Genomic DNA, 27564 nt, shown 5'->3' on the forward strand with positions numbered 1-27564 from the left:
GAGAGGAGAAGAGATTGACAGAGAGGATGTAAAGAGAAAGGAAGGGCAGATAGTAAAATTGGGGAATTAAAAGTGGTTAGATGAAGAGATAGGGGGAGAGGGTAGCATAGCTTGCAAAAGTGTGGAGAGTGTTCGCCCCAGCGAGTCGGGTGTCGAGCTGAACATTGAGCCACATAGCCTCTTATCAGATGTGTGGTTGTGGGTGAAGTGTGGATGTGTGTGTGTGTCCTTATCTTAAGACAAGTGGTTCTGGTCCAATAGATCCTGGGAGATGGTAGGAATAAGCGGCTTAGACCGAGATCTGAGATGGAAGAGGGAGGGAAAAGAGATAGCGCTAGAAGATCAGAAGAGGAAATGAGGATGGAGAGAAGAGGAAGAGGAGGAGGAGATGGACAGATTAGCAGGGGTGGAGGACAAGGAGGGGACATTTGGAAAGAGATGAGACGTGGAGGGTTGTGGAGATCGGAATGGAAAAAAGTGATGTGGAAACAGTTTGGTGAAGTTTTTTTTTTTTTTAGAGAGAGAGCAAAGGAGAAGGGGGGGGGGGGGGGCAGAAGTTTGGGGTTGGAAATAGTTCTTGGCTTTTTGTCAAAGGACAGGGATTTACAGGATTTGATCAACAGTGACACTTTTTCCCAAGAGTTTTTCAATCCGTAGCTTCAACAACAGTATCCGCCTAAGAACACTGTGTCCCCAAAGGCTTTGACTTCAAGTCTTGACTCCCAGTAACTCCTCTATTAAAAGATTTCCACTCAGCTCTCCTCCTTTCTGCTACATGTCTCCTCTCTATGAAATTACCTATCATTAAAACAAGACGACGGGGTCGAAGAGAAATGTGAAAGAGATTTGAGTGAATATAAAACACCAAGTACCTGATTTTAAGTAGATTTATAGTAAAAATGTCTAATATGGCAAAAATCACAAGGATCTCTGAAGACAGCATTTGTCAAAGTGCAGGTCTTGTCTTCCAGTTATATAACGTGTAATTATCTTGGCTCATCACAATTCAAGTCTAAATGGGTGTAAGCAGAGTGTGTGGGTTAGAGGTGATGTTGCAGGTGAGACAGCTGCTCTTGTTTGAGATCAAGAACACATTCCGACTGCAAGTGGTTTCTCTCACTCCTGTTGATGTCCAATGAAACTAAGGCCTTATCCACACGAGCCCGGGTTTTTTGAAACCGTGAACATATGTTCCCGGTTGTATGTCCTGTCCACAAGCAACCGTGCTTTTGGAAACCTGAAACCGTGGTTTTTTGAAACCGGAGTCCAGGGTGGGGTTTTCGGCCGGGGTTGGTTTCACCGGGTGCGTGTGGACACTGCAACCGTGATTGTTTTTCTCGTTTACGTCATAGCTGCACACGTGCTGATGTAAACACTGCCAGCTGCAGAGGTTGTTTGCAGAAGTTGACGTGAGCTCGCAAAAATGGAGGTGACAAAGTGGATTTTTATTATTTCACTTTTCTTTCTTTTTCTTTTTTTTACATCATCTAAATGCTATTTGTATAGTTTTTCGATGTGAAAAATATAACGAAACGGTCGTCAGGGCGATCCTCTTGTCAGCTCCAAACTCACCCTCAATCACAGACCACAGCTGGTTTTCCACACAGCATCATTTACAGTAGGAGTGGCGCTACAGATCAGCTGGGCCGCTGCCGGGGTGTTTTAAAAATTACAGAACTACTACAGTAGCGCCGCAGTTTCTTATTCCCCACATTGTTTGATTGAGAGTTTTTCGGGATGATTTTCATGAATGAACAGGCAATAGCCAATGTCACTGTCAGACCGGGTACGACGGGGGGGGGGGGGGCTATGCGGAGATGAACGGAACGAGCCAAAAGCCGAAAATGTATACGTGACGTCCGCGGTCGATATAAAGTGGATATGTTTCATTCATCCATGTTTTGACACACAACAGCCAGTGATAATGAGTTGAGCCGCACCGACAGTCATGTGGCTCAGCAGCCAGGTGATGCACACAGCACAACAACACAGCACACAACAACACACAGCACAAGAGTCAAGACACAGCGCAGCAACATGTGCAGGCTGCTGCAGCAGTGCACGTCAAAGGGACACCGCCGAAATTAAAATAAATAGGCTACACGTAGTTTTTAAATTGTTTTTGCGCATGTTTTCATCCATAAAATGACCAAAAATGAACACTATAAGCGGATTTCTTGATAACTAATTATTTAAACAGCATTTTTATAGAAATGATTCCGTCCCAAGCCTTTTGATCCATAAGCGGTTTCCACTGTATTTTGATTGGTTAAAACAGCCTTCCACACGTGCATTGCGTCACTTGGTAGCGGATTCCACGGTTGCGTGTGTACGCAGTGTTTTTATTACACCACTCGTATGGACGCGGAGCAAAACTCCGGTTTCAAAAATACCCGGGCTCGTGTGGACTAGGCCTCAATCTGATCTCTGAAACTGAACTCATGCTTGTTTTTTTGTGTCCCCTCAGTGTGGAGACCACATGAAGATGAGGAACCAGCTTTGATGTCCACCATCCGAGGATTCTTCCCCAACACACTGTCCAAAAACGTCTTTTACTCAGTTAACCCAGGAGGCAAACCTTCTTCTTGAAGACTGTAAATGACTGGACAAACCCAGTGGCACCTGGCATGGAATGATCTGAACTGAACTGACTGGAGAAAGATCAACTCTCTTTAGTTCTGCTGAAGAGAGATGAACTGAATATAATATAACCTGAACTGACATTGGTAGACATTCATTCATTTCTTGAAGAATAAGCTTGTTTCTTATGAATGGCTCTTTTGTGAGCCCCTTCCTCCAAAAACCTGACGTGTTTATCTGACTCTCCAAACCAGATTCCCTTAATTCCTCAGACCCTCTCCAAGGGTCTTGGACACTATCCAGTCTCACTGTGGAGGAATCATTTCCTCCCTTTTCCCCCAAAACCCTAGCAAACTTTTTTTTCCGTCCAGACATGGACCTCCACAGAGCAGCCTTTAAAATGGAGAGCTCCTCCTACCTTCCCAACCCCTTGGCCTCCCCAGCCCTGATGGTCCTGGCCTCCACCGCTGAAGCTTCTCGCGATGCCTCTATTCCCTGCCAGCAGCCACGCCCATTTGGCGTCCCGGTTTCTGTTGAGAAAGACGTCCATTTGCCATTTAACAACGGCTCGTACACTTTTGCGTCAATGTACCACCGCCAAGGTGCAGTCCCACCAGGATTCCCCAACAGGGACTTTCCTCCGTCCCTCCTCCACCTCCATCATCAGTTTGCCCCACCTAACCTGGACTGCTCGCCAATCAGCATGCTGAACCACAGCGGCGTTGGCGCCTTCAGACCTTTTGCCTCACCTCCAGACGATCGGGACGGGGCACCAGGTGGGTATCAGTCTGCGTTCACCCCGGCTAAGCGCCTCAAAGGGTGCCTGGATGCAGATGCTTCACCCCACCTGCGCTACTCTGATGCAGAGGGGAAAGAGTATGACTTTGGAGGCTCTCAGATCCCTCCCGGAGGCTCACCCAGCAGCGCCCTGAAAGCCGTGGAGGACAGCGGAAAAAAGATATTCGCCATGTCAGGCCTCCTGTCTGACCGAGAGACTTCCTCCAGCCCTGAGGACCGCATCGAGCGCTGTGAGTACAACTTTATAACTGGTCTTTATTGCACTAAAGCAAATTGCAACCACATTGAACTGTGCATACAGATGGTGTTACAAATCACACGACAACCCTAAATAACTGATTTGATACACAATCACTGAGAGAACTGTGACTGCCGGATGTTGTGTGTGATGTGAAATACATGCTATCATCTTCACAGTCCATCGCTCCAGTAGAATCTGGACTTAGAGACTGTGAAGCTGCTATGGAGGCTTATCATACACAACATTAATACAACATTTTATGTTGGGTTTTTCTATAATACCTATTTGTCACCCACTTGTATATGAAATTAAGACAAATTATTGGCCCTTATTGCATAAAAACAACAAATATATTCACAAACCACACAGTTTGACTTACACAAGTTCCAGTGCAGATCAAATTTGCCTCAATATGCACCTGTAAAATGATGTGTTATTTTGGATATTGTGGTGAGGCATTGTTGAAATGTCTATTATCCATTTCAACTTATTATAAATGTACACAAACTCCTAAAGGCACAGTTTATGATATTGTAGTCTTGCATCCAGTGCAACATTTTCACATGCTACACTTCCAATACTCATCCCACATTATAATATAACCATACTCTAGGACTGTTCTACAGACAACTCTGATCCTTAAAGCTGCAAACAAGAAGTCTGAACTCTCATATTAAAAACCAAAGCACAATGTGTTACATTTTCATAAAAGACTAGCTCTACACACGCCAATACACAATCCCATCTATGTTCTCTTGTCATCATCTCTCCTGGCTCCTCCTCTCCTTGTTTCACAAGCCCACAAGCTCCGCTGGTCACATTAACATTCACTAGTTGAAGGATGCCATTTGGCCCTCACGCACTGGGAATCTGATTAGTATGTGTGTGTGTGTGTGTGTGTGTGTGTGTGTGTGTGTGTGTGTGTGTGTATGAATGACTGGTTCAGAGACCGGCCATGCTCTTTGCCATCAGCATTCATCATAGCTCTACGCTGGCAGCCCCGTTGCCAAAAGATTTACCCACATACCCAAAACGTTGGCAGACCATGTGTGAGTGTGTGAGGGTGTGTGTGTGTGTGTGTGTGTGTGTGTGTGTGTGTGTGTGTGTGTGTGTGTGTGTGTGTGTGTACTAAAAGGGAGGTGGGAGAAGAGTTGTAAGAGCTCCAATACACAAACACACAAGCATGCACAAACACTCTTCCAGACACACAAACAGCTCTCAGCTTGAGCACCGACATCTCCTACACATGTCAACAAGCTGCATCGGATCTTGGTGACAAATTAGGAAACACACACACACACACACACACACACACACACACACACACACACACACACACACACACACACACACACACACACACACACACACACACACACACACACACACACACACACACACACACACACACAGACGTGCTCATAGTGTCTTTCTCTCTCTCTCTGCATTTTTAACAATTCACCCGCTCCTCTTCTCCTATTATTTATCTCCTTTTTTGCCCCCACTCTTCCTTTCGCTCCACCCACCTTCATCTCTCAGTGTGTGCGTGTTTGAGTGTGTGTGTGTGTGTGTGTGTTTGAGGGATGCATCCTTGATGGAACATATGAGGGACAGAGGCGACGACCTGAGACTGATCCGATAAAAAGACCACCGCAGGAGAGACAGAGAGGGTGAGAAAGAGAGGGATGAAATTGGGAAAATGATACCCGGCGGCTGACTGGGGGGAATGAGAAAAGAGGAGAGAGATATCAAAGAGTGCATAAAGTCAGAGAGGGATAAGACAAGAACAAAGAGATAAGAGGAAAGAAAGAGTGCTACTTGAACAGCATATTTTAGAGACACTGGACTGATGATTTAATTTAAAATCCAGATCTGTTTCATGTGCATTTAAACCTCTTGTGTTTATAGCAGCACACATGCTGGTACAACTCTGTGGTAGTGTGAGTGGTGAGTATGTCGGTGCCATACGTGCCACCTTATCACTGCAGATTCATGAGCACTAAGACTGAAGCCAGGAATAGAAAGGGAGATGGGTGCAGGGCTCCTGTGCTGTCTTTTGGAACGGCTGAATCTGTATCTAATCAGGTTAAATCTTGGCACAAGTAGCCTCCACCTCTACCATAGGCTTCTAATGCAATTGGATGTGCAGAGGCACTGCTTACAGAAAAGAATTATGGGTTCTCCTTCACTGGGTTTGGCTGTCCAGTGGAGGCGTAAAGAACAAACAACACTTTGGTACAATCCCATGAGGACATGCGCTCTGGCTGCTTCACACACACATTAGCTAACTAGCAGCCTCTGTGTGCTGCTTCACACTTTACAGTAGCAGCTTCTCTGGTTTATAACGCCCTGCATCACACAGTGTCGTCACAGATTCCTAAACAACTTTAACAACAAACAAATATTTACAACTAGTACATTAAATGTGTCTTAGGTTACTCAACTAATAAAGGTGCATTCACAGCAGCATGACGTAAATTGTAGTCTGAACTTTGAACCACTGCGTCATTAATTATGTATCTTATCTCTGCTCATATTATTTACATGGACACAATCTGCATAGTCATTAAATCACTCCCTGTTAAAACAGGACAGGAAATGCTTAGTTTGATCATCAACATGAACTCTGTGGAAGTGTGTCACAGTCTGAGCCATCACATGATGATTGTTAGTCACTGACTCTGCCTATACCCAGAAACTAGAACAGTTCTGTGAAATCATCTCCACTTCACCTCTGGAGTTCTGATCACGTCGACTGAGGGTCATTTCTGCTCTCAGCTCTTCATGAGTAAATGGCTTAGTTGTTGTGAATTCTGATGGATTTCAACTTGGTTTAATTTATTTATTCCAACTTGATCACATGAATAATAATAGTATTAATCCGTGTTTCAACTCCACTGGGCATCTTAGAAAACTCCCTGGCAGAAAAGATGGTCACTGTTTATACTTGTGCATCTTCTAAGTATGTGGTCAGTCTGGACACGTGTTTGTTTGCTGATCGTTGGCAAGAATCACCAGCCCCCACGCTCCCAATGGTTGGCTTATTGATTGTTTGATTGATTGACTGATTGATTGAATGACCTTTATTGTCCACATCAGTGGAAATCTGTCTTCAGCTTCTCCCAAAGTGTAATGTACCTTTAAATGTACAACATTAGTGCCAGTTATCAGTTATTATACTGTAGGTTGAAGAATCTCCAAACAGCAGCTGTAACACCGTTACAGGACATGTAACAAGTCCCTGATGCAGTCATTTAGTGTTGGACGCCTGTGTGTCAAATGGGATAAAGACTTGTTGTATACAGTATGTCCTTGCCGGTCAATTCATTAAATGTAGAGTAAAAAACAAAAACTACCATATAAACTTCACTGCAGATGAATTTAAGTGACCAGATATTAAATGTGATGCAGATCCTCAGCACTACTCCTTTTAAATCTTCCTTGCATTCATCCATTATCTGATCACAATCCAATCAGCTGTCACACAGGTTAATCCTGGATGTGAAGGTGATGGCGGCTTCTTTGCCTTCTATATATATATATAAAAAAAGGATATTAAACAACTTGAAAACCCCTCCAACCCTAACTTCCCTGCACGGCGCTCTGTGGAGCTCACCACGTGCCCCTCCAGGTAGGCCTACTCTGCGCTAAGCCTTCCCAAATCCCCGCACCGCACCGACAGGCACGTCGGCTGTTAACTAAACCCGCTAACCTGTCAGCCGCTAAACCAGAGCATAAAGGCCCCATCATGCCCTAAGAGGACTATGCATGTCATATTATTGTAAAAGCTATTACCATTTACTGTATTCACACTGGGTTTTAGCAGGAGAGTGAAGGGAGACAAAAGGGGGGTTTTACAGTAAAAGAGAGAATGGAATTATGGGATGTGTGATTGGAATTAATGGGAATGTTGACAAGTGAAACAATCCGCCGCGTCGTGCACTTTTGTTTGTTTGCAGAGGGGATTTGATGTTTTTGTGCGACGTGTCAATGCGGAGGTTTGTGTGTGTGCCATCTCTCCATCATTTTTCCACCCCCCCTCCTTAACCCCCATAACTCCTCTCCATGTGTGTGTGTGTGTGTGTGTGTGTGTGTGTGTGCATCTCCCCATATGAGTGTGTGACAGCTGTAGACTGTGTACATTCTGTAGTAAGTTTGTTTACATTCTCTGTGCTCTCCACATTTACACGGCTGAGAGATTTATACTGAACCTGACCCTGAATACCTCACCCAGCTTCTCTTTCTTTCTTTCTTTCTTTCTTTCTTTCTTTCTTTCTTTCTTTCTTTCTTTCTTTCTTTCTTTCTTTCTTTCTTTCTTTCTTTTCATTTCTTTGCTTTTCTTTGCTTTTCTTTAAAATTACAGTAGACACTCAAAAAAGACCAGAACGTCATTTAGATGACAAATGGACAAATGTACAAATGAAAAAAAAGAAGCAGGAATCTTTGGCAGGAAAAGAAAGAAAACACAAATTCTTTAAGCACGGAGCGAGGGAAAGGAACGTATGTGGACAGGGGGGTGGGGGTGAGATAAAAGAAGGGATAAAAGCAATAAGGGAAAAAAGAGCGATGTGGGAAGGAAGCAGGAGGACGGTGAGATGTTGAGCTGAAATGCAGATCCCATCTGCCCGACTGAAATAAAAGCAGAGGAATTCTTCTGACAGGTCGACGGTCATAATATCCACAGTAACCGACTGAACTGCACGAGGCTTTTTAGTTAAATAACTCTGATGCACAGGCACAATGTAGCTTCTTTGACTGCAACTTATTCCCATCAACATAGAACAGATTTAATGTTTAACCGAGTGCATCAGCCACAGCTGTTAAAACACACAGCGAGAGGCCTCCTCCGTCTTTCCTCTGTTCTTTTTTTGGTGTTGCCTCCTTTCTTTGTTTATCTTTATCTTTTTTTTCTCCTCCCTTGTGCACCGAGCAAATGTCATGTGCGTTGTTTCTCTCGGGGTCTCAGAGTAGCAACAAACTGTGGATAGCTCAAAAGAAAAAGAAACAAATGGAAGTCGCATGCAGCAGAAAAAATAAACCGGGGGGAAAAAATAGAGTTCTCACACAGAGAAGATGGATGAGGCTAATTCTGATCGTGACGGATGACAGATTTAGTTTTGGAGTCTTGTCTCCATCTTGTGATGATGCTGATATTTTACTGTGCTAATCTCTGCACAGACCACCTGTCAATCAAACATTTTGGTTAGCATCTGGATCCTCATGCACCCCCCCCCCCCCCCCCCCCCCCCCCCCCCCCTGTCATATCCCCTCATTTTCATTTCTCAGTGTGAGTTTCCCTGCTTGCTGTGGCATCTAAGGGGTTAAACACCCGGCCAAGGAGACACAAACGCTCATCCTTCTCCTTGTCCTCACAAAAATCTCCCCTCCCCCCCCCCCCTCCTCTCCCCCGCCTCCATCTCTGCCTGTCACGGTCTAGTGGCAGGGTTAAGTTAAGTAAGAGTGTTCTAATAATTAGGACTGGGACTCGCCTGCCCGTGTGTGTGTGTGTGTGTGTGTGTGTGTGTGTGTGTCTTCCTGTCAGTGCTTAGCCAGATGTTAAAAGGCTTGTCCCTCTCATGTTGCCTCCCTGTCAGTCTCCTGTGCCACACACACACACACATACACACACACACACATACACACCAGGGACTGTCCTACTTGTGGTGGCTTTGTTTACCCCCAAGTGTGTGCCCTTCTGCCCTTCTGGCAGCTCCCCCAGGGTGAGGAGTGTGTGTGTGTGTGTGTGTGTGTGTGTGTGTTTCCCTGTCAATACCGTCCTCCACATATCTGATCCATCCATATCTGCACATACTGACTAGTGGAAACTAATGGTACCAATTCATTGTGAGTTTGGGAAATGAAACGTTTGTCTTTGTCTATTGAGGGGAGACACTACAGGTGAATAGGGTAAAAAAAAAAAAATTAAATAACAGATATTACCATGAAACTTCCCAAGTTTATCACTTACATTAAGACATATTTTTTTATATTACAAGTTTTGTCAAATTTATGTTTGAATATGTAAATGAGGCAATATCTGATGAAATATGCGCTAATTTGCATACATTTCCAGAACCCGAAATCTGAAAAATGGAAAAAGCCCCTTTTAAAAATTCTTGTTTTATTTTGTTGACATATTAGAGGGGATTTTGGATATCTCTTTTTATCATTTTGTAAATGAGAAAATACTGTCACCAGCCCAAAAGAAAATCAAAATGTGCCATGTTTTGAGGAATAAAATGTTGTATAAACCAGGCTTTGAATGATATAAACGGCCTTTAAAGACTTGTACTGGGGGCAGTGTTTAGCTCAGAGCCCATGTGTTGAGGCTATAGTCCTCGCTGCAGGCGACCCCGGTTCGAATCCCGCGCCGAGCGGTCCTATCCTGCGTGTCATTCCCCCTCTCTCTGCCTCCCATTTCCTGTCTCTCTCTGAACTATCCTGTCAATTAAAGGCAAAAAAGCCCCTAAAGATATATTAAAAAAAAAAAAAGACTTGTACTGTAAATTCCATAGATTGTTAATGTAAATCATACTTTTATAATTGGTTGTGGATATGGAGGAAATGACCATTTTTGGAGCCTACATCATTGTTCAGGAGAGAGAGCTTTACAATGATATCTGACATGACCTGGGTTAGATAACAAGCACAGCACAGTAACTATGTCACAGTAGCATGTTTAGGAGAAATCTACTGACGAAAGAGACAAAATGAAGTAAAATAACCACCTTAATGTGGATTTTCTACCATTTCTTTTGACTTTTCTGAAAGAATACATGTTAAGGAAGAAAAATAGGCCAAAATCTCAAAATTGATCAGTACATGAAAAAACAGTGTTTGCCTCTAGTGTCTCGCCAAACATTTAAATTGATGTATTTAAATGAAATTAGGACTAAAAGAAACATTTTCTCTGCTTCTGTTTTTCAAGCCATTCCTTCCCCCCCTCCCTTTCTCTCTCTTGAAGCTGTTAACTGGAAGCAAGTAGCAATTGTCTATGTGCGCATTGATGTGTGCGTACACCCATGTGTGTGTGTGTGTCACTTGGTGTGAATCCTGTGGCCATTGTTGCGACGCTGCGCAGATCAAGGATTAGTCGCTTCCTGTCGAGCCTTTTGTCGGCCCAGCCACTCCATTTGGACACAGATCACTGTCTGTGTGTGTGTATGTGTATGTGTGTGTGTGGTGGAGTAGGTTACACAAATGAGCCACAGGAGCTGGTGTAAACCAAATGAAGGGAGGAGAGAGGATGAGATGAGAGGATTCCCTCTGTGGCACGCTGCAGAAATATTCCTCACTAGTCTCAAAAAAAAGAAAAAGTCATTTCATCTTGTTTTCACTGTGATTTGTAAAGACGCACCTGCTGATTATGTGGCATAACACTGCACTTCCCTTATTCCCACTGCTGTTTTATTAGATTCGGGAATTTTTTAGAAACAGTGGAAACTTGTAAAACTCAGGCTGTTCATTGTGAGGACAGGATGTCACTTTGCATCCTGGGAATTCTCTAAACAGGTTGCTTTGAAGTGGAAAATGAGCATTTGTGTAGCGCACACAGACACCGTCTCTCTGTCTCTCTCTCTCTCTTTCACACACACACACATGCACACACACACACACACACACACACACACACACACACACACACACACACACACACACACACACACACACACACACACACACACACACACACACACACACACACACACACACACACACACACACACACACAGAGAGCCAGGTCCGTAACGTCCCGAGCTCCGGAATTCCACTTTGTTCCCATGGTGATGTCAGCCTCGGCCAATAAAAACCCTGCGTTAAAACTCCACTGAGCCTCATACAACGGCAGCACACCTGGCAACACAGCACACATTTAGCTTTTAATATCTGCACACACACTCGCACACACACATGCTCGCACACACACAGGCTCACATAAGGTCGTGGCGCCTCAGCCCTGAACCTTTCTGTGTTTTACATTGTGTAACAGTCGGTGAACTCGGTGAGAGATGCAGGATTACTGTGCAGCACAAAAGATCATTGATTTTTTTTTTTTTTACTTTACTCACAGTTAAAGGGACATTGTGTAACTTCTCCTGTTATCTATTCACAAAAATCGATTATTTAGTTCAAAAGTGTGTTTTTCATTAATCAGTAAGTCGTCAGTAACAAACCAGATGTCATTTTAGTCACAGAAGTCGAGAGAAAGCCGTGGGTCAGGTAAATAATACCACATCGCCATGACAACATATTGTCACGTGTATTGTTTTGCCTCGTGCTGACGGACCACTTGTTTACTTGTTTATGCTGTTACGTGCAGCGGCTGTTGTCCGTCTGCTGTCTGCCCAATTTCACGTGAATGCAGCATGAAAAAAATACGATTGAGTTGCTTGCGATATACAACCACAACGCTAGATGGGAGGAATTCCTACACAATGTCCCTTTAAATATACTGAAGCATCTGTAATTGCCAGAGGTGAAATAAGTCATTGGAAGGAAAAAAACCAAGAAACAGTTTATTCTCCTCTGTTATAAAAAGAAACAGCCCCTTGATGTTTATTCTCCTGAGTAAAGACATTTACATCCTGACTGAACCAACCACAGAGTGATGGAACGAGCCTCCTAATGCAGATGTGTTAAAAGATTCTCTTCTCTCGTCGTCCTGCCGCTGCCTCTCCCTTCCTCTTCTCTCTCTGTCCTCCCTCCCTCCCTCCTTTCTGTCCTCATCTCCTTCTCCCCCCCCCCCCCCCCTCTCCTCAGTAATCTAATCTGCAGCCAGTTTGTGGATGCAGTCTAGTGTGACAACGCCCCCCCCCACCACCACCCTCCCCTTGCTTTTCTCACTTTCACACACACACAAACAGCGGGCCCGTTTCCAAAAAGAACCCACTTGCTTGGCAGAGGGGGTTCCACCCCCCCACCCCTCCCTGTCTTGGTCACACCTTCTTTAATATTGAATTATTCATCAAATCTGATTGGTTCCTGCTGATGGCGGCTATGATGCAAGCCAACAGTTTGTGTGTGTGTGCATGAGGAGAGAAGGAGGAGGTGTTGTTCGTTCCTGATCGTTAGCTGTTCGTAATGCACTGTCGCTTCACAAAGCTGGACTGGCCCGCGCACACACACACACACACACACACACACACACACACACACACACACACACACACACACACACACACACACACACACACACACACACACACACACACACACACACACACACACTTTTTTACGTGACAAAGAGTGACTTTGCCTCCTGCACCTGTAGCGTTTAGGAAGTTTTGTACAATTATTGTGGAATTTTTTCAGTTTCATATTTGAACATGAACTATTTATTTCTTTTTAGTGAAGTTGAGGTTGTGGTCAGTCATAAAGTTTCCTTTTATCCTATCATCACATTTGATTTATTCCTCTTTTGGTTTTTAAAAGTTTCAGCCCCCCCCCCCCCCCCCCCAAGCGAAGCAAAGCCGACCGTCTGCAGCTGCAAAAAGTCCCTTAGAAAGGTGAAAGAAATCAATAAAGGGTGTTTTCTATGCATGCCCGTGTGTGTGTGTGTGTGTGTGTGATTGGGGGGGGGGGGGGAGGCATACTGTGATGATTTGCATGCACCAGAATCTATACTATTCAATATTGGGAGTGCAGTGTGCAGAGACTTAAAGGTCTCACAGAAGTATGTTTCCTGTTTCATTGCCATCGTTTATTCTCTGTGTCATCCACTTTTCAAGTCGGGACATTCTGATGAAATCTGTTTCTAAAGGCCCACGCATCCTGACAGGCTGCCCCCCCCCCCCACCTGAAGGCCATCTGCAAACACTGCTTTAAAAGGGGATGTCCTACTCGCTTATCTGCAGTAAAGGTGCTTTAGCTCAAAACATAACGGTGCATATCTCTCCTGCGGCATGATCGGGTTTATCCACCGTATTTTCCCCACACTCCTGGTGTCTGTGTGTGTGTGAAATTGCATTCATGCCGTGGGCTTTGTTAAAGGCATAAACAGTCGATGATCACGGATTTGCCTGCACTTGAGAGAAAAGACGCGGATAAAGAAAGATGAGTGTGGCGATTGTTTGTGCACGTGTGTGTGTGTTCGGTATCTGCAAACGCCTCACCAGCCACTTCACGTTGACCCTGTGGTGCCTCTGCATATCTAACAGGCATTAGAAGGACACACCGGTGGACAGACCCACACCGGTGGGTGTTTTTTACCCCCCTCCTTGTGTTTGAGCCGAGGCACCGCACTCTGAGTCGAGGTAGCCACCTTTGTTTCAGCTCATTTAATGGAGTTCTGTTTTGTTTTTTTAAACATGTCGTTATTACTTCTTCAATTTATACAGGAAAAGCTTTGTACAAAAGCATAAAAGTGCTTTATAGGCTACTACACAGAACGTGGTGAACAAACAATCAAACAACCAAACAACAAAGAAACAGGAAAATCTGTAAAAATATATTCAAAAAAGATTAATATGAAGTACAGACATGTAACCAAAACAAAGAAAAACCATACAACAACATTAAAAGCTCTTGTGTTACTATGATGTTTGGTTGATTTCACAACTCAAGTGTGGCTCCTTCTAGGAATGTCAGAGCAGATACGTCCATAGCCCTTAAAGAAAATACACACATATACCTAAGTTACCTCCTCTTCATCCTCATCCTCCGTCTTCACCCCCCTCTCCCTCCTTCCCTTCACCCCCCCCCCCCTCTTCTTCTTCTCCCCCGTCACCGGGTGTGTGTGGAAACCCAGCCCACTGTTCAGCGGATGAATAATTTAGCGGTGTGTGTATCATCTGTTTACCGTGCTAATCCATCTGTCAGCAGGCACCTATCGATTCGCGCCTGCCTGGTAATTGTGCATCTGCACCACACACATGAGCGCATACACAGACACACACACACACACACACACACAGGCATACTGGTGCACCTATATGATGTGCAGGTTAGCTCATATTCAGATCCTGGAGTTGTCAGCCGGCCGCCTGGACACTTCATTTTCCCTGAGTGAAGCTGATTTCAGGGTCAAGGTCGCTTAAAAAAAAGAGTCAAATCTGATATTGGAGGCAGCAGCTGCAGAGACGTGTGGGTTTTATTTTGCGGACGCACAGGATGCATCCTCATGGTTTTTCAAAGTGTAGGCCCACTATTGTTCTTCAGTGTCAACTAACATTGGCTGCGATTCGTGTTTTCGTCTGCAGACAAAAACAGGAAATGCACATGATGATACAAAATGCAGCTGCAAACGTTCGTGCAGCCACACCTGATAGAGGAGCAACACACCGGCCTTATACGACGTACACGCCAAACATAGTGACTGGAGTCGAAATTCCATAGAAAGCCACTTCCTGACTTGACTAAAACAAGAGTGACCTCAGCTGTTGTGCAGCAGCTGCATCGATTCTGAATGAAACCTCAAATGTGAAGTGGGAAGTGGGTAAAACTCAGAACGACACATCCATCTCTCCTCCAGTTGTTTCACTTCTGGATTTCTGCTTTTGTGTCTGTTATTCTCTCACTCAGTGATCTGACAGCTGATAGAGTTTTTGCATTTTGATAAATTTTCTCAGATTTTTCCAAAGACTTTTAGTTTTATAATTTCACTGCAAAAGCTTTTTGTGTTTTCTTACTTTAGCCACTACTCTTTATTATCTTTTTCCTTTTCTTTCCTTAAGAGATAAATAACACTGGTGGATCTTCGCTTGCCGACCAAGGAGAAAATAGTTTTGTACAAACAGTTTTTTGAAATGTTAAAGGAGGCGTACTAATAGATACAGAGACAACACACACACACACACACACTGGGAGTGTAGTACTAGACAGCGCAGCGCTGCATCCATGGGTGACCATTGATGGTTGTAATTATCAAATGGCTGGTTTTAAAAGCTCATTGATTGATGTCATTAGCTCCATGAGTGATTACTAATTGCTGCTCTAGTATGTTAACCACACAGGATGTATGCACACACCTACACACAGACACACACACACCCACACACACACATACATATTTTTTTAATCAGTGGAGGGATGGGAAGTCACTGAAACACAACTTTCTATTTGTGGCCAAATTTTGTAATTGGGTGCTTCCATCTCTACTTAATATGTGTATGTGTGTGTGTGTGTGTGTGTGTATTGTGTAAACAGGGACAGGTTGTTTTTTTAATGAGTGTATGTGTGTTTAATTGTTGAAGTTTCATTTTTAATCTCGTGCATTTCATTTTTACTTTTTTCTTTCTGTGACTTCTGTGATGTGTCCTGAGCCTGAGCTACGACACTTTCCAAGGGTGAAGCCAGATTGTCTTCTGTTGTCCAAACCTGGCTTCCTCCACTCCACACACACACACACACACACACACACACACACACACACACACACACACACACACACACACACACACACACACACACACACACACACACACACACACACACACACACACACACACACACACGGACGTGCACACACTCAGCGGGGGACGCAGCGGGGTTCGTTTCGATGTGGAATGTCTAATATCACATCCCTGCGGCAAAATGCTGGGAATCCTGCTCTCCTGGAGAAGCATCACATCTTTGTGTGCGTGCGTGTGTGTGTGTGTGTGTGTGCGTGTGCGCCCTTCCATCTGTTTGTATATGTGAGTATGTTTCTCCATCTACATGTTTGTGTGTGTGTGTGTGTGTGTGTGTGTCGGGGGGTGTTAGAAGCAGGCAGGGGCTTAGCAGAGCAAAAGAGAGCAAATCTGTCAGCTCTCCCTGGGCAGACAACCCTTCTGACCCTCATTCAAAGACATATTGATTCTCCTCTACACCCAACAGGGGAGGGTGTGTGTGTATATGTGTGTGTGTGTGCGTGCAAGTACACAAGTGCTTAACACAGCCTGATCTTTCCTCTCTGCTTCTTCCTTCATAAGCAGAGAGTCTGGTTCCTGCAGCGTTGTTAAATAAAATAAAGTAGATGTGATTGTATAATCAATGAAGCAGTTTTGACTATTTCATATCTGGCTCCACACAAACACACACACACAACAAGTATAAAACCACAGATCGCAGCCTGACCTAGTTTGCCGTTCTTTAGGGTTTTTATCTGTCTTGCTCTGTTTCCTGTCTGTTACACACTCGGTTTTGAAGAAGACAAATAAATAAATAAAATAAAGCATCAGTGGGCGAAAAAACACAAAACCAAGGCGGCCACAGAGACAAGCTTCTCTCTCTCATCTCAGCACTAACACCATATTAAAGCTCGCTGCGCACTTGTTAGCTCTGTCTTGTTTTCCAAGAAGGAGCCTAATGACCTTAGGGACGGCGCCGGTCGGGGCTGTGTAGGCTGGTAGGACCCTGTGTGTGCTTTGGCGTAATTGTCAGAGCAGTGTCGCGCAAAGTCCACGTCCAGAACCCTAAAGGCCAGTGATGGGAAGATTAATCTCACCCTCCCAAATCATACTGAGGACGGTGTTAGCTAAAGGCTGTGGACAGTGATACACACTTCTCAAGACTGTGCTGCAGAGGAGACCGAGTATAAAATGATCTCTGTGTTTTGGAAACAGATTGAAGAGGCGCTAATCACTACAATACATTCAGATACAGAAATACTGACGTGCAAGGAAGTGGTTTTGTTGTGATTAGAAGCTTGAAAACACGATAAAACAGGAAATAAAGTGTTTTCAATGCATTTCCTTTACATGCAGTACAATAACCCCATTTGAAAACCTAATGAATGCGGGTTCAGTATTGACGTTCCCCATGAAGGAAGTCTTTAATGTTCCACTTGATTCACCAGCTAGCTGCTGCTAACTTTGTCTGGTGTTTGGTGCAGAGCAACATCACGCACAGAGGCCACGTGAACCAACATGTTAAAGCTGGGCCGGAAAACCAAAACAAAGAGCTGATAGATGCTAAAATGTAGAGTGGAACATCAGTGTTACTGCACATATAGACTTTAACATTAAAACTATTGACCAGCAGCACATCTTTAAACAACACACACACTCAGTCAGTAACAGAAGGAACACGTCACTGACTTTGCATCAATGTCAGCGAGGCTCGTTGCTCATATGCGTTTGTATGTGTGTATATGCGTGTATACGTGTGCTCGCTGTCGGGTCACATGGTCGGTGACCTGGCACCGGCAGCTCAGTGCCAGGTCTTCGGTAATGGCTGGTCGCCGGGGGCAACCGGTCATAGCAGTTTGTGTGTGTTAGGGTGGGGGAGTGTGGGGTGGGAGACTCCAACATGGTGGGGTTGCAGCATAATGTCGACAGGCCGCATGCTGACCCCGCTGCTGCCAACACACACACACACACACACACACACACACACACACACACACACGGTCAGTGGTATAAGCTGAAAAGTGCAGGCTGCGATGATGAAAGGCAGGTGCAGCAACAGGCCGCCGCAGAGAGGAAGAGAAAATGAGAGAGGACAAAAAGAACATGTGAAGGTCAAAGCAGGTGAAGAAGAGTGACAGACTTCATGTGGACAGGCAGGTGTCCTGATAAAACACTGCGTGGACGTGTGTTCATGCTGTTTGACCCCCTGCGTGCTGTCAGTGCTGTGTTCATAACTCCTGTCAACACACAGTTAGCTGGCACACGCATCAATAACTGATCACAAAGCTGATTGTGACATTTAAACAGAAGTTTAACAAGTACAACACAGTCCTATTTCTTTTTTTAAATCTGTAAAGGCCCTGCAAATCTCCTACAGCATCATTAACTAGATACTGGCCATAAATACTAGTGTTCTACAGTGTGATGTACCAAGTGGCATCATGGGATTTCTGTCCTTCCATGCTCATTTAATGACTTTGTTAAATTATATATTATATATATATATATATATATATGATGTTTATTTCCATAATGACATTTCAAAATCGTATGTTTTATTCAGCAGAGCAGGAAATCAACGTGACCTGCTTCGTCTTTTTGTGTGTCCATTTCACTAAATTAGAAGACGCAGGAAAGATGCCTCTATGTTCTTTAGTCAATGTTGAGGACATCAGTTGTTTTAAGTGAACACGGTGTAAACATCTGTTTATTCAAGATACTGGAACACAAACACAAACACAAACGAGGAAGAGTTGATTCTGATCAAAAACACAATATGCACACACCTTGTCTGACTCTGTTTCCTTCTATCTCTGTGCTCCTTTGTCACTGTGTCCTCTGTCTCTCTTACACACACACACACACACACACACACACACACACACACACACACACACACACACACACACACACACACACACACACACACACACACACACACACAGTGCGGGCCACAGATGGCATGGTGGTGTCAGGGTGAGAGGGGTTTGTTAGGATCAAAGAGCTCCAGTGTGTGGCCCCTCCACCCTTCACTTGCTTTCTTCTTCTCTTTCTCTTTCTGTTTGTCATTTTATTCCTCCCCTTCCTCTGCTTTCAATCTCGCTTCCTCTCTCCCTCCCTCCCTCCCTGCCCCCTCCTCCCCCTTCCTCCTTCTCTCTCTCTCTCTCTCTCTCTCGCTCCATCTCTCTTCATTTTTTCCCCTAATCTGTCCATCAGAAGTGTTGATAAATTATTCATGCCTCTGTCTGTCCCCGACGCCTTGTCACCTCTCTCCTCCGCTCGCCAGCTCCTCTGCTTCCTCTCTCCTCTGTTGCCTTCATCCCTTCCTCCTCCTCCTCTTCCTGCTTTGCTCTCAGCTCCTCTTCGTCTCCGCTCCACCACCTCCTTCTCTCCAGTCTTGCAGAAAGCTCGACCACACACACACACACGGTCTACCATCAAAACCCAAAGTGGGATGAGTTAATAAAAAGATCTAAATCATTCCAGCCACGCAGACTTTTAATGGATTGAACAATAGAAAAATCAGTTGAATAAAACAGCGGGAGAATTTCAATTCAGAATTTGACCCAATTGTTCTTGATGAATCATAGATTGTTTCCTTTGCCGGAGGTTAAAAACATTTATTTATTTTTTGGCTGGTATGACGGATGCCTTAACAACAGCCTGTACACTTTAGATTTATGTAACAAAAGAAACAGAAATGCCTGGATAGAAAAAAAGAGAAAGAAAGGGATTGAAAAGCAGTAAAGACCTCCTTTATTATCCATCATCTTCCTGTGCACCCACCCTTCCCCGTCTTTGAAAAGAGAGAAACAAGTAATAGAGGAAGAGAAGATGCAGAGAAAAAATGCAATAGAAGGAGTAATCTTGAAGCTAATCCAACATTTTCTCCCCAAACAATTAAACACTGGTTTATGTCTGCTTATACTTAGGAGCACTTACTTCCAAACACACACAAACACACACACACACACACACACACACACACACACACACTCAAACACATTTTTCAGAGAGATAAAGTTTGCTGCGGAAAGCTATTAATCATAGGAAATCCAGATGAATACAAAGTTAGGGAGTCTAGTGATTAGTGATAAATTGCCTTGTATTTCCCCATAGGTGGTGTGTGTTTGTGTGTGCATCTTCTGGAGTGTATCTGTGTGTGTGTTTGTGTGTTGGCTGATATCAGGGTGTAAAGCACTTGGGCTGAACCCTCGGGATATTAGAATGCGGCTGTGTGTGTGTGTGTGTGTGTGTGTGTGTGTGTGTCACATACGGTCGCTCTCTCAAAAGATGGGCCTGTCTCAACCACTCTCATCCCCTGTTACCACAACGATTAATACATTTAAAAAAATGTCCCCTCCACTTTCCCTCTGTGCCGGTCACACACCCACACACACACACACACACACACACAGACACACACACACACACACACAGAGGCAAACACCCTGCTCACTATTCAGCGGAGGTTACTGCTACATCAGCAGCACGCGCAGCGCTGCCTTTAGAGGCTGATCAATCTGTGCTGCTGCTCACGCTGATGAATTACACAAGTCAAGACAGAAAGAGAGAGAAAGAGAGAGAAAGGGAGAAAAGGGAGGGAGAGGTGGGAGGATGCAGAGGAAGAGGAAGATGAGAGAGGATGTGTGAACAGATCGGTGGAGGAGTTCCACAACAACCAGGAGGGTGAGGACGATGATGATGATGATGATGGCGACAGTGTTGACGAAGGATGAAAAAATGTCATTAAAGTTGTAGTTGTGGTAAAGTTTCCTCCCTGTGCAGACTATCAGACTATATAACTATAACTATATAACACACTTCATTTTTAGATTATGTTTTAGCCCCTTTGCATTTTGCATTAGTATTATATCATTTTAAATGATGTATTGCACTCAAACGATGTAGCACGGTATTTAAGATATGTCTAGGTTGCTCCCTTTGCACTTGTAGCGTCGTATATTCTATTGTTTTAGACATTGTAGGATACAGTCTTCCTTGCACATTTCCCTTTGGATAATCCTGGCAGAAGAATTTTCTACAGGATGAATAAAGTTATATCTATCTATCTATCTAGAAGAAGAAATGAGGCAAATGGAAGAGAACGGGTCCTTTCAGAATAAAAGGGGTAGAGGAGAACATCAGACCCAAAGCTCAGACTGACTGATGAGATACAGAGCACAAATAACTCATCCCCAAAAGCATTGGACGTGTGAATCCTATTGACTTGACTTACATTTGGACTGACAGGAGGAGTTCATGGTCAGGGAGACGCGTGAGGCCTGAACAGACGTCTTTGTTTTACGGAGAGGAGACTTTGTGACACTGTTGTTTTTAAAGAGCTGTCAAAAGGTTTTGAGATTGATAATACAGTAGCTACATGCCGTGTTTCAGAAGATGAGAATGGGCCGAGTGAGCTGTATTTTCACAATGTCTTCTACTTCTCTGATGTGTTTGACATCTTCACACAGAACTTCATTTAAAAACATATTCATACAAAAAAAGATCAAACTAAAAATACCCAATCAGTCAAAGGGGCCACAGTTACATTTTAAGATCTGCTCACACCAGTGTTAAGTTGATAAAATTCTGCAGCAAAATCAATTCTTCTGTCATTTTCTTCACCACACTTGTATGACTGAGGCCAGAACAGAACAGAGCAGCAAAATACAACCTCCTGGATGGTCGTACAATCAAACAGTAGATGATCACCTCCATGAAGGGCCTGTGTTGGTTTCAGCTCGGTGTTCCTAATAAACTGTCAACCATGGTGTTTCCTCACCCTGATTGCCTCCAGTCCCCGCGCTCTCCCTGTGTTTTTCTCTGTCCTCCCCATCCCATTTCATTTTCTCACATTTTTCTTCCCATTGAAAACATGATTAAACTTTAGAGTAGGAGGATTTACCTTCCACTATGTCGCAGACAATATGTGAAATATATTTTTCCCCCCCTCCCTCCCCCTCATCGTTGCCGGTGATAAATCCATAGCTATCTATGACAGCTTTGTTGCTGCTGCGAGGCCCCTCCTGCCTTGTTTGGCGGTGATTCCAGCCGACAGCTTTAGGAGCGTGTCTTTATTTAAGAGCTGCTGTAATTACACAGGCTTTAGCATATGTAGACGGCCAGATATGATTCAAACCACTATGATAGGGGGGAGAGGGGGAGAGGGAGCTCAACGGGTGAATGAGAAGAGAGATAAAACACAATGGTGGGAAGAGCAGGGGAGAGAGATGGAGAGAGCGAGGGGAGGAAAGAGACAGAGAGGGAGAGATATGGTGAGCAGGGCAGACTGATAGAGCAATTGAGAGACGAGGGGAGGGCAGTCGGGAGGGGGGTGAGGAAGAGATATGGTTTGGCAAATAAAAGAGGAGCGCGGCGCTGCTGCAAACTGTTCGCCTTATGATGCCTCATTAGGGCTTAGGGCTGCAGATAGTGCCTGTTAGAGAGATCTATGGCCTCGGCACCGAGAGGGAGACGGAAGAGGGGGAAAGAGAGGGGAGAAGAGCAGGGACAACGGAGAGAGAGAGAGAGATGCAAAAGCACAGAGCAGCTAGAGCCTGATGTTCAGAAACAAGAATAAAATAAAAAGACTACAGCTGCTTTGCGACACATTTTACTATGCAAATTGTCATGTATGTGTCGATCAGCATGACCTGTGCCCTGTGAACTGGTTAAAGTGAATGTTCTTTATGTTTTGTAATGATTTTTCAGAGGACGTGCATCCCCTGTGTTTCCATTCATCTAATGTGCAAGTTTGAATGGAAAACTATTTAAAAACCATATATGCAAATGAACAGAAACAAAAAAAGTAGTGGTTTTTCTGCACTTAAGTCACATGATGTGACTTGGCATCCAAAAACATTATCATCAACATTCTGCTAGATGTAAGGGATCTTTCATTACCTTAAATTAATACTAGAGTGACTGTTGACATTTGAAATTATTTTCCCAACACTTAACAGTCACATGCTGGAAATCCATCACCATGTTGAACCGGAATAATGTCAAAAAGGTAGAAAACCTCATGACATTTCTCAATGGCGACACAGATCATTCACAATTCTGATTACTTGCAAATCTATTTTTGCACAAGTGCGATGGAAACACAAAGCGTCGCGTCAGGAATTCACCCTTCCACCTATTTGTTTCGCCTTTTCAGTGCGTTTCCAGATGACACTGCAAAAGTTGAGCCAGAGCGAAGAAGATGTTGCCGGACGACCGTGCGTGCCCCTTTTTCTGGCCCGATCCTCCTCCTCAATTAGACGACGGTCTAATTGAAGTGAAAGAGGAGGCTGCGTTTTTTGTGTGACGATCTGAACGTGAACTAATTTGACATAGCAACAGGACAAGAAGGAAGACAGAAAAGAGCAATAGCACTAAGAGGCAGAACAAAAGGACAGTGAGCGTGGTGAAAGCGGAGCAGATAAGGAAATCAGACGCCATCCAGGCCACACAGAGAAGAAAAGAGAAAGGGACGAAGAGCAGTAAAATAAATGTCCCCCTTTTTTCTTCAGCATGTGTAAGAAAGATAGCAGATAGTATATCACCAGGCTCCACAAGCACTAATTAGGAGCCGGATTTTAACAAGCGGAGAGGAACAGTGAGGGAGGGAGGGAGGGAGAGGAAGGTGCAGGAGTGAAGGCTGAAGGCGGACCGTTAATCCACCGTCCATTGTCAGCCGCGCTGCTGGACGGCTCGCCATGGGAGACGGCCGTAAATCTGCAGCACTACACCTTTACACGCCGCGCTCACAATACGCACAGACGCAGCCTGTACACGATGCAGGGTGACACGAGCGCTGACGGATCGCTTTCATCAGAGAGGCCACACAAATCAACTGCATGCCCACCACTCTAACACATCCACACACATAATACAATACACACACATACAGTGAGGGGGGGGGGGGGGGGGGGGGGGGGGGCGTCATCAGGCATTTTGTTGCAGTTATCCAACGTAGTAAATCTGATCTATCATCAGAGGCCGTAGTGCTTATCTGCAAGCTACAGGTGTGTTCTCATGGTCTGATGGTTCTCTTTATCTGGTAACCACAGCGGGGCCTTTGTGGTCTGTTGCTGATTAGCTGTCTGTACACACGCCCGGTCGTAAATTTACCTATGTGAACGAATATTAGTGCTAATGAGGCATAAGCAAAGCAGGAGTGTACGTGTGTGTGACATATTTGTTTGCGTCTGTGTGCTAATAATTCCAGTGTAATTTCCATAGGGGGCTCAGGCCAAGTTTTCTGGGGGATTTATGAGGATGATTCACTAGAGCTGGATACCTGCTTCCTTAGAGGGCCTCAGAGACCACTCTGTTACACACACACACATGCACACGGCACACACACATTCTTGCATACTTACAACACAAACATGAAGATATGCATTATCCCCCCCCCCTGCTCCTAATCATAACACACGCCCGAAAACAACAATGTTAAATGGAGCTCCTACTGTCCGGCACACACAAACACACAAATTACGTACACAACTCCCACAGGCCTTAACATGCGCACTCCTCTCCCCTTAACCACCATCATTTCCCTAACTGCTGCTCACGTCTCCACAGAGGAGTGGTTCCCTCCCAGATGCTGATCATAGTCATGATGCAGCAGGACGCCCTGCAGGCCGCCACGCAGGCCGCCACGCAGGCCGCCACGCAGGACGCTACTCAAACTGTGGCTCAGAGCTCAGACTGTATTAGACCACCATGCTGTATGACTTTAAAAACAAATAATAATTAGTTAAAGATATATATTTTTATCAGTAGTTTCTTTTATCAATTTGTAGACATTTCATGCGACCACATTTGAATTCCAGGTGACCCCAGGTTGAAAAACACTGCTGTACGATGTAAAGGTGTGAAGACGGTGCTCAGTGCAGCTTGCAGGAGCTTTTTGCCAGGGTTAAGTCCATATTCACTGGGCGTTATCTAAAAGCGGTATGCTCTATTTGACAGCGGGACAGGACGTACAAAAACACCTCCTCTTCTAATAAATAATAAATTAAAAATGCCCGAATATGACAAATAGGTCTAATATTAATTATCTTTTGCAACATCTCAACATCTTATATTTCAATACTAAATTTGCATTTAGTGATTTGTAGGCCCTTGTCAGTAAGCTACCCACCCTCAGTAAATTACTGATGTAAACATATTCACTGACCAAGTTAATACAGAATAACATTAGTTGTGTTTCTGGACCACATTTATATTAGTGTTGGTTTCTGCTACTGCTCTGTCAGTTTGATGCAGACTGGATTTGTCAAAAGGAATTTAATTTGAGCCGTTAGAGTTCACCAAAATATAAAGTTGCTGACAACATATGATAATAATTGGTGCAGCTTTAAGTTTTGATCTTTCACTTCCTGTGCACAGAGGAGTGAACCAATCTGTCGTTATAATTCCCTTGAGACAAACAGGTTGAATCTCAATTAGTCCACTGAAGACATTCCTCTCAGAGCTGGACACTTCAAACAGTTGAAAAGTGACTACAGCGCCCACTAATAGGGGTTTAACTGGGTACGAAACGCTCCGTCTCCCTCTCATTGCTCTTCCTAATGGTACCTATTGACTGTTTGTGCAATCAGAGTACATCACTATGTATGTACAGTAGATTAGAGACGAGACCTTCACACACACACACACACACACACACTCTCTCTTTACATCTGTTTTTCTCTTTCTGTTTCTCTCACGTTGCCTTCTCTTTCAGCTTGTGTAATTTGCAGTTAAATTGAAAGCTGTTTTGCTGCCGTGGCTGTCAGAGAATTACCCATGTTGACAAAGCAGTTCACAATACATAATGATCACAACAATACAAAGAAATGATTAAGGTATAACACAATCACTTATGCCGCCTTTGTTTCTCTTTGCACACCTCCCTCTCTGCCGGTGTGTGTGTGTGTAGAACAGCAGGTAAACAGTCTTGTAGCTTGTAGTGGTGATGTGATTCAGTAGCACGGCGCGTTTCCGAATGGTAATTTGCAGAAATGAAAACTTAATCAAGCATGCTGCAGAAGTGGCCCTGAATAATTTAGCAGGGAGGGAGGAATGGGTGAGGAGGGGGAGGCGGGAAGGAGGGAGATGAGAGGAGCGTCTTCCCTCCAACCTTCACTATCTCCACCTGATCTCTTTTTCTTTTTCTTTTTTTTTCCTTCACTCAAATGTGATTTTCTCAGTCATATTTTCTGATACTGTATGATGTGCTGTCTTTCATCTTCCTTCCCTCTTCCGGCCTGTCTTCTTAACACCTGCCAGCTCTCTTCCTTTTGCTTTCTTCATTCCTCCCCACTTTCTTTCTTTCTTTCTTTCTTTCTCTCCTCTTCTGCTCTGCTCTTACCATTTTCCCTTTGCCATCCATTCTTCCTCTCTCCACTCCTTGTTGTCGATCTCTCCTCCCCTCCTCACCTGCCTCCTGTCTTTCTTCCTCACATGATCCTACCTTTGGTGATGTACTTGCCTGTACAGTATATAAGCAGAAACAAATCTTAATATAGAAGAGTTTATCTTTGTCAGATGCTTTCTGAGAGGGTAATTGATTACTTAGCCCCAGTTAAACTTTTAATATCTTCCTTCTCCCTCTCTATCTTTAATTAATTTCTCATCCTGAGAAAGAAAGAGTTTCATTAATGCTAAAGCCATTAGTCTTCTAGCAGGAGGAAAGCCCATATTGGGTTGTTACAGATGACTCCAACCTGCTAAATGATTAGAGAGATACAGAGTAAACATTTTTCTTCTTTCTGCCCGATCTGGGAAACATGTCTGACAAATGCCAACACATGACCCTCTATGTTAATGCTCCAAATCTTTTTGTCTTTGCATGTATAATGTAGCACGATCCCCACAGACAGTTTTTTTTCTTTGCTTTGTGATAATTAATCTCATCCCTTAGTATTTTTACTCATTTAGTTGAATATAAAAATAATGAATTAACCTTTTCTCGTATTTGCTTTTAATATTTAAGAGAGAAACATTTATAATCTTTATTGTGTAAAATGACAAGCTGCTGTTCCCCTTCAGTCAGCAATGTGCTAACTGCTTATTGTTTCTTCACTTGGATGGTTTATGAATCTTATATATCCAAAACCTCCATGATGTGAATGTTACTTCACTTTTTATCTGAACATATTTAAAATCTCTGTTTTACGTGTATAAAGCACCAGATTGTTTCACATCCCAGTCAGTTGAGTCTGAACCCATCAGGCTCCACGGTGCAGAGACCTGAGGCCTGAGTCCTGAGACCAGTTCATTTAGTAGGAGACTTTCACAGGAGGGAATTTTGAGATTTTTCATTTGGGTAATTGAACTTTTTGAAGAAAAGAAATATTCAAAGCAGAATAATTTCATGTGTCAACATGTGCTGAGGAGACCTTTAACTACTGCTGACCACACTTTAATCAAAAGAGAAAGAAGACACATTTAAACATCAAATTACACTTTTCTGTCAAATTGAATATCCTGAATGTGTTCTGACCTCTGCTTCATCAAATACTGTGGATAGAACTTATTCATATTCACTTATCATAATAAGTATAAAATATCAGTGTACAACAGCACAGCAGTGGATGTTTTATTAATAATAAATATGTGTTAAAATGCCTAAATATGCAC

The 27564-nt window shown here is 43.9% G+C and overlaps 1 protein-coding gene across 1 annotated transcript in view; it reads left to right on the forward strand.

The window, feature by feature from the left end:
- Positions 1-2953: 2953 nt before the first annotated feature.
- rnf220a (ring finger protein 220a) overlaps positions 2954-27564 on the forward strand; it is a gene marked incomplete at its 5' end in the record, with an annotated part of 163381 nt that continues 138770 nt past the window's right edge. Inside the window, one exon of the mRNA XM_083991264.1 lies at positions 2954-3608. Within this exon, the coding sequence (XP_083847390.1) occupies positions 2954-3608 (655 nt within the window). The remainder of the gene's footprint in view (positions 3609-27564) is intronic.

This window comes from Trachurus trachurus (genome assembly GCF_905171665.1).
Source record: "Trachurus trachurus genome assembly, chromosome: 17".
Classification (NCBI taxonomy): domain Eukaryota; kingdom Metazoa; phylum Chordata; class Actinopteri; order Carangiformes; family Carangidae; genus Trachurus; species Trachurus trachurus.